Source organism: Oncorhynchus tshawytscha, linkage group LG33 (assembly GCF_018296145.1).
Source record: "Oncorhynchus tshawytscha isolate Ot180627B linkage group LG33, Otsh_v2.0, whole genome shotgun sequence".
Classification (NCBI taxonomy): domain Eukaryota; kingdom Metazoa; phylum Chordata; class Actinopteri; order Salmoniformes; family Salmonidae; genus Oncorhynchus; species Oncorhynchus tshawytscha.
Genome location: NC_056461.1, coordinates 6,199,140 through 6,215,381, shown reverse-complemented (window position 1 = coordinate 6,215,381; position 16,242 = coordinate 6,199,140). Strand labels below are relative to the sequence as shown.

General features: G+C 44.0%; 1 protein-coding gene across 2 annotated transcripts in view; it reads left to right on the top strand.

Moving 5' to 3' along the window:
* Positions 1 to 16,242, top strand: part of LOC112230791 (tenascin) — a 52,634-nt gene that overhangs the window by 7,724 nt on the left and 28,668 nt on the right. For both annotated transcript variants that reach the window (XM_024397091.2, XM_024397090.2), the window contains exons 2-5: positions 11,698 to 12,253; positions 13,085 to 15,049; positions 15,473 to 15,736; positions 16,054 to 16,169. In XM_024397091.2, coding sequence (XP_024252859.2) covers positions 11,770 to 12,253; positions 13,085 to 15,049; positions 15,473 to 15,736; positions 16,054 to 16,169 — 2,829 coding nt within the window. In that variant the 5' untranslated portion in view covers positions 11,698 to 11,769. The remainder of the gene's footprint in view (positions 1 to 11,697; positions 12,254 to 13,084; positions 15,050 to 15,472; positions 15,737 to 16,053; positions 16,170 to 16,242) is intronic.

Genomic DNA, 16,242 nt, shown 5'->3' with positions numbered 1-16,242 from the left:
GAGCAGAATCCTCCCGCACGAGTACACCCTCATGCAGTCACACACTTAGAGAATCGTTGTTGTTAGTCGCAGCCATCTTATAGAAGCCAAGGCTTGGGCCCACATTGAGTGGCGGGAGAAGCCCCATTACCGTTACGTAAATAAAGCAAAAGTAAATGTCCAAGATGTGCAAAAGTCCTGGTAAAAAGTACTAATTGGTAAAGACGTTTAAGTACTCACTGTTCGCCTGCCCGACAGCTAGCAGTGAGGGAGATGGTGGTTGCCTGTCATGAATAAAGTTGAATCTTGTAGATTCGCTGCCTCTGTCTGGTCTTAACTGTCATTATAGTTGACGTTCCAATCTTCGAACCCTCCAAACAGCGTTTTACAAAATTCCAACTTGGAAAATTGTTTGAGATGCAGTATAGTGTCCATTTGTCTGGTTGTTTTGAGTTCAAGGGATGCAAGTGCAAAATTATGAAAATATGAAATCGACACAATGCAACAAATGAATCTACTTCAAGACACGCAAAGCAGCCTGTGCTGACTCTGTCCATTAACAATGACTGGAGTCAGCAACAGACTCATGCGTCAAAGATAAGAATGGAGGGAAATGAAGGCATTAATTCCCTGGTGCCTGTCCTGAGGTTTTGATGCTGTTTCAGCACATTTTGGGATTTTGAGCATAAAAACCACCAGAATCATTGAGAATTTTTTTATTTTTTTATTATACAGAGTACCATTCAAGGGTTTTTCTTTATTTTTACTATTTTCTTCATTGTAGAATAATAGTGAAGACATCAAAACTATGAAATAACACATATGAAATCTGTTTAGAAGCCTCTTGGACCTAGACTCAGATCCTCAAAAGGTTCTACAGCTGCACCATCGAGAGCATCCTGACTGGTTTGGCAACTGCTCAGCCTCCGACCGCAAGGCACTACAGAGGGCAGTGCGAACGGCCCAGTACAAGCTTCCTGCCATCCAGGACCTCTGTACCAGGCAGTGTCAGAGGAAGGCCATAAAAATGGTCAAAGACTCCAGCCACCCTAGTCATAGACTGTTCTCTCTGCTACCACACTGCAAGCAGTACTGGAGTGCCAAGTCTACATCCAAGAGGCTTCTAAACAGCTTCTACCCCCAAGGCATAAGACTCCTGAACATCGAATCAAATGGCTACCCAGACTTTTTGCATTGCCCCCCCCCCTCTTTTACACCACTGCTATTCTCTGTTAAAGTCACTTTAATAACTCAACCTACATATTACCTCGACTAACCGGTGCCCCCACACACAGACTCTGTACCAGTAGGTCCTGTATATAGTCTCACAATTGTTATTTTACTGCTGCTCTAAGAATTAATTAAGTAATAATTACTTGTTCCTTTTATTTCTTATTCTTATTTTATAAACTGCATTGTTGGTTAGGGGCTTGTAAGTAAGCATTTCACTCTAAGGTCTACACCTGTTGTATTCAGCACATGTGCATGTGACCTTACCTTTATTTAACTAGGCAAGTCAGTTAAGAACAAATTCTTATTTTTCAATGACGGCCTAGGAACAGTGGGCTAACTGCCTGTTCAGGGGCAGAACGACAGATTTGTACCTTGTCAGCTCAAGGATTTGAACTTGCAACCTTCCAGTTACTAGTCCAACGCTCTAACCACTAGGCTACCCTGCCACCCTGATTTGATTTGAATCATTTAGTAACCAAGAAAGTGTTAAACAAATCAAACTATATTTTATATTTGAGATTCTTCAAAGTAGCCACCCTTTGCCTTGATGACGGCTTTGCACACTCTTCTCTCAACCAGCTTCACCTGGAATGCTTTTCCATCAGTGTTGAAGGAGTTTCCACATATGCCAAGCCCTTTTGGCTGATTTTCCTTCACTCATCCCAAACCATCTCAATTGGGTTGTGGTCGGGTGACTGTGGAGGCCAGGTCACCTGATGCAGCACTCCATCAGTCTCCTTCTCAGTCAAATAGCCCTTACACAGCCTGGAGGTGTGTTGGGTCATTGACCTGTTGAAAAATAAGTGATAGTCCCACTAAACGCAAACCAGATGGGATGGTGTATCACTGCAGAATGCTGTGGTAGCCATGCTGGTTAAGTGTGCCTTGAATTCTAAATAAATCAGTGATTTATTTAGAATTGACCAGAAAAGCACCCCCACACATTACAGCACCCCCACACATTACACCTCCTCCATGCGTCTTATTGGAGTCCTTTAGTAGTGGTTTCTTTGCAGCAATTTGACCATGAAGGTCTGATTCACGTGGTCTTCTCTGAACAGTTGATGTTGAGATGTGTCTGTTACTTGAAATCTGTGAAGCATTTATTTGGGCTGTAGTCTGAGGTGCAGTTAACGCTAATGAACTTATCCTCTGCAGCAGAGGTAGCTCTTTCAGAGGCTGGTAACGCTAATGAACAACACTTCCTTTCCTGTGGCGGTCTTCATGAGAGCCAATTTCATCATGGCACTTGATGGTTTTTGCGATTGCATTTGAAGAAATGTTAAAAGTTCTGGAAATTTTCCAGATTGACTGACCTTTATGTCTTAATGTAATGATGGACTGTTCTTGCCATAATATGAACTTGGTCTTTTACCAAATAGGGCTATCTTCTGTATACCAGCCCTACCTTGTCACAAAACAACAAGAAGGAAAGAAATTCCACAAATTAACTTTTAAGAAGGCACACCTGTTAAATGAAACGCATTCCAGGTGACTTAAAACTCGTTTTTCAACCACTCCACAAGTGTCTTATTAACAAACTATAGTTTTGAAAGGCGGTTAGGACATCTACTTTGTGCATGACACAAGTCATTTTTCCAACAATTGTTTACAGACAGATTATTTCACTTATAATTCACTGTTTCACAAATCCAGTGGGTCAGAAGTTTACATCCACTAAGTTGACTGTGCCTTTTTAAACACTTCTTAGGGACAGCCCCCTTTTTTTCAAATGTCCTCTGGTCTGATGAAACAAAAATTGAACTGTTTGGCCATAATGACCATCGTTATGTTTGGAGGAAAAAGGGGGATGCTTACAAGCCGAAGAACACCATCCCATCCATGAAGCACGGGGGTGGCAGCATCATGTTGTGGGGGTGCTTTGCTGCAGGAAGGACTGGTGCACTTCACAAAATAGATGGCATCATGAGGGGGGGAAATTATGTGCATATATTGAAACAACATCTCAAGACATCAGTCAGGAAGTTAAAGCTTGGTTGCAAATGGGTCTTCCAAATGGACACTAACCCCAAGCATACTTCCAAAGTTGTGGCAAAATGGTTTACAGACAACAAAGTCAAGGTATTGGAGTGGCCATCACAAAGCCCTGACCTCAGTCCTATAAAAAATGTGTGGGCAGAACTGAAAAAGTGTGTGCGAGCAAGGAGGCCTACAAACATGACTCAGTTACTCCATCTCAGTCAGGAGGACTGCAAAGTACCCCCACAACATGATGCTGCCACCCCTGTGCTTCACGGTTGGGATGGTGTGCTTACAAGCCTCCCCCTTTTTCTATTTTTTTTTTTCACTTTTAATTTTTCAATTTTCACTATTTTTGTTTCATCAGACCAGAGGACATTTCTCCAAAAAGTATGATCTTTGTCCCCATGTGCAGTTGCAAATCGTAATCTTGGCTTTTTATGGTGGTTTTGGAGCAGTGGCTTCTTCCTTTCTGAGCGGCCTTTCAGGTTATGTCGGTCCTTTGCTGATGTTCTGGGATTGATTTGTACTTTTCACACCAAAGTACATTCATCTCTAGGAGACAGAACGCGTCTCCTTCCTGAGCGGTATGACGGCTGTGTCGTCCCATGTTTATACTTGCGTACTATTGTTTGTACAGATGAACTTGGTACCTTCAGGCATTTGGAAATTGCTCCCAAGGATGAACCAGACTAGTGGAGGTCTACAATTTTTTTTTCTGAAATCTTGGCTGATTTCTTTTTATTTTCCCATGATGTCAAGCAAAGAGGCACCGAGTTTGAAGGTATGCCTTGAAATACATCCACAGGTACACCTCCAATTTAATCAAATGATGTCAATTAGCCTATAAGAAGCTTCTAAAGCCATGACATAATTTTCTGGAATTTTCCAAGCTGTTTAAAGGCACAGTCAACTTAGAGTATGTAAACTTCTGACCCACTGGAATTGTGATATAGTGAATTAGAAGTTCAATAATCTGTCTGTAAACAATTGTTGGAAAAATTACTTGTGTCATGCACAAAGTAGATGTCTTAACCGACTTCACAAAACTATAGTTTGTTAACAAGAGATTTGTGGAGTGGTTGTAAAACGAGTTTTCATGACTCGTGACCTAAGTGTATGTAAACTTCTGACTTCAACTGTATGTTTATGACCTGAACATGTGTGTATTGTAATTTTTCCCTTTCAATGTTAATTGATCATTGTGTTATGTATTCTTCCCATTGGTCAGAGGCATGATGGGTAGACTATTTAAACATTGCTTTCCCAATTTTTGGGAGACAGAGATAAGGTTTGTATGTTGCCGGTTTAAAAGCGATTACCGAAGGTGTTTCTTTTGATTGTTCTAGTTGATTAAGTTTGTCCTTATGTTCATCACGCTGTTTGTCTTTTTTTAAATATATATATATATTATCACCAGCTATTATCTCCAGCCTCACCCTGGACAAGAAAATCAGCTCTGCATTATTGCCTCTTCACAGACCAATCCACCGCTAGGGCGGTCCCCCTTACAGCCACAAATGAAAACATATCACTGATTCGCACATCGATTTATGTTTCAGCTTTGTCTCAACGAAGAGTTCAGCATTCGACTAGACACGTGCAAAATGAACGTGCAGTTGTAAGCCTAGGTCGAGCAGACTTGAGTAAGCGGCAGGTGCACAATCAATATATCCACCTTGGTAATATGGATGTATCCTGAGCTGGAATGTAAAGCTAACTGAAGCTAGCTAATTTCAGAAAATCATGTGTCCATCTAGCTATATTCATAGTATACCCCCTCTGGACCTGCAGAGAAAGTTCCTCTTACGCTTAAAGGCTGCCCCAGTCTGGCCATTTGGCTCATCCATCAATGCCTTGGGCTTGGGCTAGACAAAACAGATGTCCTGAATCTAGCGCCAAGATTCCTCGTCCCCGTTTTCCATGTGGGAAAGTTCCCTGACCATGCCAGGACGGGGGAAGAGTAATAAAGCTAAAGTAATTCTGGAATATAGTTGAAAGAAACACAGATTTTTTTTCTCATTTCTTTTTTCTCAACAAATGTCTCCCAAAGTCCCATTGTGAAACGAGATGTCCTTGATCAACCCCATTCTGAAGTGAATTATGCGTCCTTTATCACGGCTAGGTGTCCCATGTCCAAATGATAAAACTCTTATATTATAGTTTGTTCAAGTTTTTTTTAGTGGCTGTGAATATCAGTAACATTTCTGACCAACTCTTGAAGTTGACTTCAAGCCTTCCACTGAGATTCTTTCCTAGAAGGTCGAAATGGAATCCATTACATTTTTCCATTACATTTTTCCATTACATTTTTATATCTGCAAACACTTTCAAACCCAAAACACACATGCGCACACATACCGACATACACTCACACATGACATACATGACATACACTCACACTCACACACACACACACACACACACACACACACAAACACACACACACACACACACACACACACACACACACACACACACACACACACACACACACACACACACACACACACATACCGACATACACTCACACATGACATACATGACATACACTCACACTCACACACGACTCACACACACACACACACACACACACACACACACACACACACACACACACACACACACACACACACACACACAACACACACACACACACTGATGCACACACACTTTAATATTTACTGCTTTGAACATCCTCCCATCCTCCCATAATCTCCAAGAGATTAGGACCAAGGACAAGGAAAACCTCTCCGCTGCTCTCAAACACACCGAAACCCCACTAATGAATCAAATCCTATAATATGAAACCCATGGTTTAATTCTGATGAGACATGCTGTCAGAAACCAAATAGAAAATATATCTTTGGTTGATTAAAAACCAGCTACTACTTCTTTTATCCTATGACTAGAGACGTGCTGACTCACTCTTCTCCGTAAAGTCTATTGGAGAAACGTCAGAAACAGGTTGCAAGCCTATTTCTCCCAAGCCCTTTACGACCCAAACCCTGACCCACCTTTATCTAGCCTCCCACCAGATGTGAGACAGAAAATGAAACCCAAGCTGGATTTCATACCTGTGCTTCAAAAGCAAAGGGGAGGCAGACTGAGGACGTCAATGGGAGGGACAGGATGAGGGAGAGAGAAAGAGAGATGTTAGATGTTATGGATCCTCCAGTCCTTTGGGAGTTGCAGAAGGCACGATGGTAAAATTGAGGTCATCCCTCATGAACGAGGGAGGAAAAGAAGGAGAGAAATGTCCCCCAGGGAGTAAATGAGTACCTGATGGAAAGCAAGCAGCTAATGGGGACTTCCCCATTTCATTATTACTACCCTTTCCACCATTATCACCCTCACCAGGGAAGAGGTCATCCAACACAGGCTCCTAACCCTTTCTAGAAAAGCAACCAAGATAGGTAACACTCCAGCTGTCAGTTGCTAAGCTCTGAGATTTCTGGGTATTTAGGACGTACAAACTAGGAAACTATATATATATATATATATATATATATATGTGGGCCACTCAACATCCACCAAGGCTATTCATCACAAGTCTCAGATGAAAGAATATCCCTGTCTCCAGGGAATAATAGGGGCCATTGTAATCACACGCCCATAATAGATAAACTGCATGTTGGAGTTGGGAACTGACCAACACAGACTCCATATTGAAGCAGAGGTCATTGGTTTCACAATCTCTGGGTAAACTAAAGGAGTGAAGGATTTACCTAAAAATGTGGTAAATGAGACGAGCAAACTATGGGGTCAATTTGTGATGTGTGTATACTGACCGTTATTCTAAAATAGTATACAGGACATCCACTACTAACAGCACCCAAAATACAATGAGTCCTCCAATGAGTTGGAGTGCGGAGAAATGGCCACTGTAGCTCATGACATTGCAAGACAGTGAGATGAAAGAACTGGAGATGCAGGTAAGGTAGGAATGGAAAAGGAGATATGGAATAGCCATTACACGTGGACTGCTGACTGGACCATGGGCCTGCTATAACTTTATTTCCACTGAAACCAGAGAGTAGCAAAAGAGATGCTCTGGAATGGTCTTTCTCAAAAGAGATGCTCTGGAATGGTCTTTCTCAAAAGAGATGCTCTGGAATGGTCTTTCTCAAAAGAGATGCTCTGGAATGGTCTTTCTCAAAAGAGATGCTCTGGAATGGTCTTTCTCAAAAGAGATGCTCTGGAATGGTCTTTCTCAAAAGAGATGCTCTGGAATGGTCTTTCTCAAAAGAGATGCTCTGGAATGGTCTTTCTCAAAAGAGATGCTCTGGAATGGTCTTTCTCAAAAGAGATGCTCTGGAATGGTCTTTCTCCACAGAGCTGTAAGAGGGAGTGTATAGTAAGCTTACATTGGTTGGCCACTCTGTGTGAACCTTCGTTCCCTTGCCATTTGATTACTGTGCTGTGTATCACTGATGGGATATGCAGTTGCAATGGATGTTTTCTCTTCAATTCTTTTCAAACCTGTAGGGATTTGATAGCCACTATACTATTGATTGATTAGTCAGGCCCCTTCTGCTTCATCTGAGGGCTTTTTATAGTACATAAAAAATTAACCTGTCTTAGATCAGGAATGCTGTGAAAGCATGTGGGCTGTAACTTAACCTGTTGTTGCCAAGTACGGTTTATAATGTTAAAGTGGAAATCAGTGGGCGAGAGTGTAACTCTCCATGTCACCTGCAGAATTTGCAGTCTATTGTGAATTAGGAGATAGGGCTGGGCATTATTAATCCTACCGGATCTGTGGTTTCACATACATTCAATGGATCAACCAGAGTCTTGCTACATTTGTGTCTCCTCTCACACCCACCCATCAAACCATTGGAAACCCCAAACTCAGAGTCATCCCTGACTTCTTTCCCACGTTGTGTTCCAATCAGTCTCCCACAAATTACAGGGCTCTTGCATGAAGTCATCAGAGTGATCTGAATTGGCCAGTGGAAATGTTGAGTTTTGGCTGAATCCTAACATGGGATATGTGTACAAGTAACAAACTGTTGCTTATAGCTCCCAATGCACCACTCATTCACTCATACCCATCACGGCAGCTGGTGGATAGGCCAGCAACAAAGGATCTCCACTTCTGGCAGTCTTTGGCTATCTTCCCAATGCATGATTAATGCAAATTCGGTTACACATGCATTTCTCAAGTTATGTGTGGGTTGTGTGTGGGTATGCATTGTTCATGAGTTATCGATTTAATGCATGAAACAGCTGGTTAGGCTTCAACATGTAATGTACAGTGTGGAGGGAAATGTTTCATCCAAACCTGTTATCGACACTCTAGAATTATCTTGGTGTCAGAGGAACAGGAGTAACGCAGGGAGCATCTTTGAGTGCCGTGTCAGACAAAAACGTCAGTTATGTCCTGTCTTGTCTGATGTCAAATAATGACGAGTGAGAAAGTTACAGACTCACAAATATCATACCCCCCCAAAAAATGTTAACCTCCACTGTTATTGTAATGGTGAGAGGTTAGCATGTCTTGGGGTATGATATTTGTCTGTAACTTTCTCACTCATAATTCTTCATGATTCATTAAGGGTTATTCATAATCACGGTAACATCCACATTAATGCAGAAGTGTTTAGAAACATATTCTATTATTTGTTATTCTCCAGCTAAAGTGAATCCAAAATGTCACAATACATGATTTACTATTCATTTCTATTGGCAAAAAAATCATCTGAAACACAAAACAAATAGCAAATCCTTCCAACAAGTTTGTCACAAGTTTGATGTAGTCATTGCGTGCTATGAATATTGGACTAAATACTTCACTTTTTACTACTTTAATAAACATATACAGTGCATTCATAATGTATTCAGACCCCTTGACCTTTTACACATTTTTTTGCATTATAGACTTATTCTAAAATATATTAACTTGTTTTTTTCTCCCTCATCAATCTACACACAAAACCCAATAATGACAAAGAAAAAAATAGTTTTTTGAAATGTTTGCAAATGTATCAAAAATGTCAAACAGAAATATCACATTTACATCAGTATTCAGATCCTTTACTCAGTACTTTGCTGAAGCACCTTTAGCAGAGATTACAGCCCTGAGTCTTCTTGGGTATGACACTACAAACTTTGTACACCTGTATTTGGGAGTTTCTCCCATTCTTCTCTGCAGATCCTCTCAAGCTGTCAGGTTGGATAGGGAGAGTTGCTGCACAACTGTTTTCAAAACTAACGGGTTCAAGTACTGGCTCTGGCTGGGCCACTCAAGGACATTCAGAGACTTGTCCTGAAGCCACTCCTGCATTGTCTTGGCTGTGTGCTTCCAGTTGGAAGGTGAACCTTTGCCTCAGTTTGAGGTCCTGAGTGGTCTGGAGCAAGTTTTCATCAAGGATCTCTCTGTACTTTGCTCCGCTCATCTTTGCCTCAATCCTGACTAGTCTCACAGTCCCCGCCGCTAAAAAACACCTGCACATCATCCTGCTGCCACCACCATGCTTCACCGTAGGGACGGTGCCAGGTTTCATCCCGACGTGACGCTTGGCATTCAGGTCAAAGTGTTCAATCTTGGTTTCATCAGACCAGAATATCTTGTTCCTCATGGTCTGAGACTCTTTCGGTGCCTTTTGGCAAACTCCAAGCGAGCTGTCATGTGCCTTTTACTGAGGAGTGGCTTCCATCTGGCCAATCTACCATAAAGGCCTGATTGGTGGAGTGCTGCAGAGATGGTTGTCCTTCAGAGTAATTCTGGAACTCTGTCAGCGTGACCATCGGGTTCTTGGTCACCTCCCTGACCAAGGCCCTTTTCCCCAGATTGTTCAGTTTGGCCCGGCGGCCAGCTCTAGGAAGAGTCTTGGTGGATCAAAACTTCTTCCATTTAAGAATGATGGAGGCCACTGTGTTCTTGGGGAACTTCAATGCTGCAGACATTTTTTTTGTACCCTTCCCCAGATTTGTGCCTCAACACAATCCTGTCTCGGAGCTCTATGGACAATTCCTTCAACCTCCTGGCTTGGTTTTTGCTCTGACATACACTGTCAACTGTGGGATCTCATATAGACAGGTGTGTGCCTTTACAAATCATGTCCAATCAATTGAATGTACCACAGGTGGACTTCAATCAAGTGCGAACGGTGCACCCGATATGAATAAAAATACCCTGTACTTTAACCTCGTAGTCATTGTATAATTCCAAATCCAAAGTACTTCAGTACAGAGCCAAAACTACGGAAAACGTGTCACTGTTCCAATAATTTTGGAGCTCACTGTATATTTAGCTATTTGCTGTGAAAATACCTGCTACATATTCATTTTTGATGGGTACAGAGGTGCAACACAAAACTAGAAACGGTCAGGGTCTTTGGCTCAGCAGGTCGGGGAAGTTATTTTAGGGCTCAGGTAGGGTGATGTCATTCTTTGAGGCCATACTAGTAATAACATTATATATATCTGCATATGTTAAACATATAATCTTTTCTTGAACTGTTTTGTGGGAAAAAGCAGGTTCTAAAAAGCAGGTTCTAATCTCTGTGGGGCAGTGTGGCCATAACGGACTGCACACAAAATATATTGCACAGGAACACACGTAGCAGGGGTTCAGAGTGCCAAAAACATAGGCCAAGTGTATATATATATTGAAGTATATATATAATTGTTGATGCAAGGAAATGGTGCTTTGTAGGACACTCTTTCAAGGGCTAATGGCTACATGGAGCTCAGTTTGTGCTGTGATGTCAATTACCAGAGTGCTATGGGTAGGTTAATCACAATGGTTTAACATCCAGCTGACACTCCATTTTTCATAAAGTCTCCAAAGACAAAAGCAACCTTCAGTATGTTGGGGTTTAGGTACAAATTCACTGACTTTCAATTGCTTACTGTGGCTCACAGTGTGTGGTCACATTTCTGGGCGGGAAAATATACTGAGGGTTAGGCGTTAGTCTGAACGCTTGAAGTTATAAAGTTTTGTTGACTATGTTTGCTGACCCATTTTGCCATCTTGTAATTCACAGGTTATTGTCTGCCTTTGCAAATTTTACAGGCATGGACGTCTCCCCAGAGTGACTGTGTGAAAATGTACTTTCCACCATAATTTGCAAATAAATTCATAAAAAATCCTACAATGTGATTTTCAGGAATTTTTTTTCTCAATTTGTCTGTCATAGTTGAAGTGTACCTATGATGAAAATTACAGGCCACTCTCATCTTTTTAAGTGGGAGAACTTGCACAATTGGTGGCTGACTAAATACTTTTTTGCCCCACTGTATCAACGTGCATTACTGGGGCTGTCTTTTTGCCCCACTGTATCAACGTGCATTACTGGGGCTGTCTTTTTGCCCCACTGTATCAACGTGCATTACTGGGGCTGTCTTTTTGCCCCACTGTATCAACGTGCATTACTGGGGCTGTCTTTTTGCCCCACTGTATCAACGTGCATTACTGGGGCTGTCTTTTTGCCCCACTGTATCAACGTGCATTACTGGGGCTGTCTTTGACTCAATGTCTTTTTTTCTTTCTTCCAGGGCCCCTACACTTATTCAGATTTGGCCAGACTTCCAAGCTTTGTCCGAGGAGTCCAGTTGAGAAAGACAAAAATGGGAACTAAAAGCATTTTAGGGTGTGTCTTCCTGACTCTCCTTCTCAACCTCTGCCAAGCTGGGCTGGTGAGAAAATTACTTAGGGATAAACGGGCGACCTTGACAACCCCTGGCGGAAACAATGTGACCCTGACCAGCGCTGAGCAACCAGTGGTCTTCAACCACGTCTACAACATCAATGTCCCTTCCGGCTCACTATGCTCAGTGGACCTGGATGCCCTAGGAAGCACCAGCCTCGAGCCCCAGGACGCAGGTCCGCCTTCAAGCCTCCGCACCACCGAACATACCCTGGATGGCCAGAACCAGATAGTTTTCACTCACCGCATTAACATTCCTCAGCAGGAGTGTGCATGCACTGATGGGCTCCCGGATCTGAAGGACCTCCTGAGCAGATTGGAGATGCTGGAGGGAGAGGTGTCCACGCTGAGAGACCAATGCGCTAGTGGAGACGCTGGCGGCTGCAGCGTTCAGCCAGTCACAGGTACTGTATACATGTCAACCTAACCACACCCAGCTTCTGATTGGCTCATTCATCCCCTCTCCTAGTATAGCATACTTAGTATGAATGTCAGCTATAGAGAATGATAGAAGACTCAAAACTAAGGACAACTACGGAATCTGTCCCATTATGGCATCTGTGAGCACAAGAGCAGTGCCATTGATGCCATCTCCATTTTGAAGTAGTACATGTTCTTCTTCTACTACTTCTATGAGTTGGTAAACAAACTGAAAGGGTGCATACTGCCACCTGGAGTAGGTTTAAACAGTTATAAAGCCAGTGTTATTGATTTACTGCTACCTGCAGTTATGGAATGTTTGCTCACAAGTATAATTAATTGGCTGATCCCTCCTGATGACCTGGATGGAATTATGTGGTCCTTCCTTAACCCATAGGAAGTCCCACCCAGTTGACTACTTCAAAATGGTGAATGTCTTGAATGGCACAGCCCATGCTACAATGGATTTTTTGGCACTAGAGTCATCTGTCGTTCTCTACACATCACCTCTCCTTCCTTCAGAGGCACATCTATTTTACTCAACCTCTAGGAAGCATCAATGGAATTGAATGTGGGATTGGGTTTAACAGTACTTTCTCTTTTACACCACATGGAAAGGGAATGAACATAGAGGCACAGACATATTCTGTACGGATTAGTACTGTAGGGTGTTATTCAGAACATAAGTGGGTGTCCTGACTATGATTACAGTCCTGTCTTGATTACAATATTTTAAAATGAAATGTCTTAGTGAAAAGGAGGAAGACAGGGATTATGATTCAGAGGGTTATAATCTCTAAACTCTGCTCTTTTAGGTGAGGTGGGGACCAAGCCTTATTGCAATGGCCATGGCAACTACAGTGCTGACACCTGTGGTTGCATTTGCGAGCCTGGCTGGAAGGGACCCAACTGCACCAAGTCTGAATGCCCCAACAACTGCCAGGACCAAGGTCGCTGTGTGGATGGGAAGTGCGTCTGCTTTGAGGGCTTTGGCAGGGATGACTGTTCACTCAAGGTTTGCAAAGTGGACTGTGGTGGGAACGGACAATGTATTGGTGGGGTCTGTGTCTGTGCCAAGGGTTACACTGGAGAGGACTGTTCTCAGACAGACTGCCTGAACAACTGTCTAAGCCGTGGAAAGTGTGTGGACGGGGAGTGTGTGTGTGAAGAGCCCTGGACGGGCTACGACTGCTCCGAACTCATCTGCCCCAACGACTGCTACGACCGCGGCCGCTGCGTCAATGGAACCTGCTACTGCGAAGAAGGATTCACCGGGGAGGACTGTGGGGAGAAAACCTGCCCAAGTGACTGCCTGGGAAATGGTTTCTGTGTGGACGGCCAGTGTGTCTGCAGCGCTGGCTACACTGGAGAGGACTGCTCCAAGCTCACCTGCCCCAGTGACTGCAACGATAGAGGTGTCTGCTTCAACGGCATGTGTATCTGTAATGCTGGCTACCAAGGAGAGGATTGTAGCCAGCTGGCTTGTCCCAACAACTGCCACAACAGGGGACAGTGTGTCAACAGACAATGCGTCTGCAATGTAGGCTACCAGGGAGAGGACTGCTCTGAGCTCTCCTGCCCCAACAACTGCCAGGACCAAGGTCGCTGTGTCGATGGGAAGTGCGTCTGCTTTGAGGGCTTTGGCAGGGATGACTGTTCACTCAAGGTTTGCAAAGTGGACTGTGGTGGGAACGGACAATGTATTGGTGGGGTCTGTGTCTGTGCCAAGGGTTACACTGGAGAGGACTGTTCTCAGACAGACTGCCTGAACAACTGCCTAAGCCGTGGAAAGTGTGTGGACGGGGAGTGTGTGTGTGAAGAGCCCTGGACGGGCTATGACTGCTCCGAACTCATCTGCCCCAACGACTGCTACGACCGCGGCCGCTGCATCAATGGAACCTGCTACTGCGAAGAAGGATTCACCGGGGAGGACTGTGGGGAGAAAACCTGCCCAAGTGACTGCCTGGGAAATGGTTTCTGTGTGGACGGCCAGTGTGTCTGCAGCGCTGGCTACACTGGAGAGGACTGCTCCAAGCTCACCTGCCCCAGTGACTGCAACGATAGAGGTGTCTGCTTCAACGGCATGTGTATCTGTAATGCTGGCTACCAAGGAGAGGATTGTAGCCAGCTGGCTTGTCCCAACAACTGCCATAACAGGGGACAGTGTGTCAACGGGCAGTGCGTCTGCAATGTAGGCTACCAGGGAGAGGACTGCTCTGAGCTCTCCTGCCCCAACAACTGTCTCAACCGGGGCCGCTGTGTCAACGGACAGTGTGTGTGCGATGAAGGGTTCGGTGGTGAGGACTGCAGCATCAAGATCTGCCCCTCAGACTGCTATGGCAGTGGAGATTGTGTGGATGGCCGGTGTGTCTGCTATGCTGGCTTCACCGGTGAGGACTGCAGCGAGCTGAGCTGCCCCAACAACTGCCTGAACCGGGGACGCTGCGTTGACGGGCAGTGCGTCTGCGACGAGGGCTTCACAGGGGAAGACTGCACTGAGAAGCACTGTCCCAATGACTGCCTGGACAGGGGATACTGCGTGGATGGCAAATGTGTCTGCCTGGAGGGCTATGCGGGTGTCGACTGCTCTGAACTCACCTGCCCTGATAATTGCAACAACAGGGGGCACTGTGTTAATGGGAAGTGCATGTGTGAGGAGCGATACATGGGAGACAACTGTGGAGAGCTGAGCTGCCTCAACAACTGCCAGGACATGGGCCGCTGTGTGAATGGACAATGTCTCTGTGATGAGGGATACATCGGAGAAGACTGCTCAGAAGGTAAGAACGGTTTCTATCAACTGAGAAAAATAAACTATGTATGGATAATTGAGTTCAGTTCATTTCACTAATTGTTCTGTTTGATATTCCCAGTGCTTGCTGAATGACACATTAAATCCAAAACTTAATCAAATCTCAAAATAATGAGAAACTATTTTCATTATTTTGAAAGAGATTGAGAAAAGGATTAAAAGGTCCATTATGATTTCCTCTGATTCCAAAAGCTGTGCATTTCAGTCTCTATCTCTGTCTTAAAGATCTTTGGCAGTCCAGACCACTGCCAGATGTAAGTCTGGGGAATGCATTTTCTTTGTGTAGAGGACTGTTAGTGGATGAGGGCATGGGAAACCAAGTGTCTGAGACAATAGAAAGGTCAGACTATTTCCTGTCTCTCTCTTTTTCTTTCTTTCTCGCTCTCTCTAGTTTCACCTCCAAAGGACCTGACTGTAACAGAGGTCACCACCGAGACAGTGGATCTGACCTGGAACAATGAGATGCTGGTGACAGAGTATCTGATTGCATATGTGCCCACTAGTCCTGGGGGTCTGTACCAGGAGTTCAGAGTGCCCGGAGACAAGACTGCTGCCACAGTCAGCGAGCTGGAGCCCGGCATCGAGTACCTGATCAACGTCTACGCCATCCTCAGCAACAAGAAGAGCATCCCAATCAGTGCCAGGGTGGCCACAAGTAGGTCATACCTTCTTAATGGAGCTCAGATCTGAAGACTTCGCTGAGCAGCCTGCGTTCATGGGAATGCGGTCCTCTTTAGACTGTCAGGAAAAGACCATTTGCACATATTAAACATAATCAAAATGCTATCCGGTACAGTGGAGAAACTTTCACAGCACAATGTTAACACAAGGCTTTCCTTTTAGAATAGGTGATAAAATAAATAAAATAAAAACTACATTTCATTGATGCTTCACAACGTTTAAAACCCCACACTGTCTCGACATACAATATTTTGGGATCAGGCATAATATATTCCTTTGTCTCACTGTCAGATCTACCGGAGCCAGACGGCTTGAAGTTCAAATCGGTGAGGGACACCTCAGTAGAAGTGTTGTGGGATCAGCTGGACATTCCCTTTGATGCCTGGGAGCTCTATGTCCGTAACACGGTCAGTCTGTCCTTCTCTCTCTGGCAATTTATCCATCTCTATGCAAGCGATCCCTGCTAGGTCTTGCCTAGGA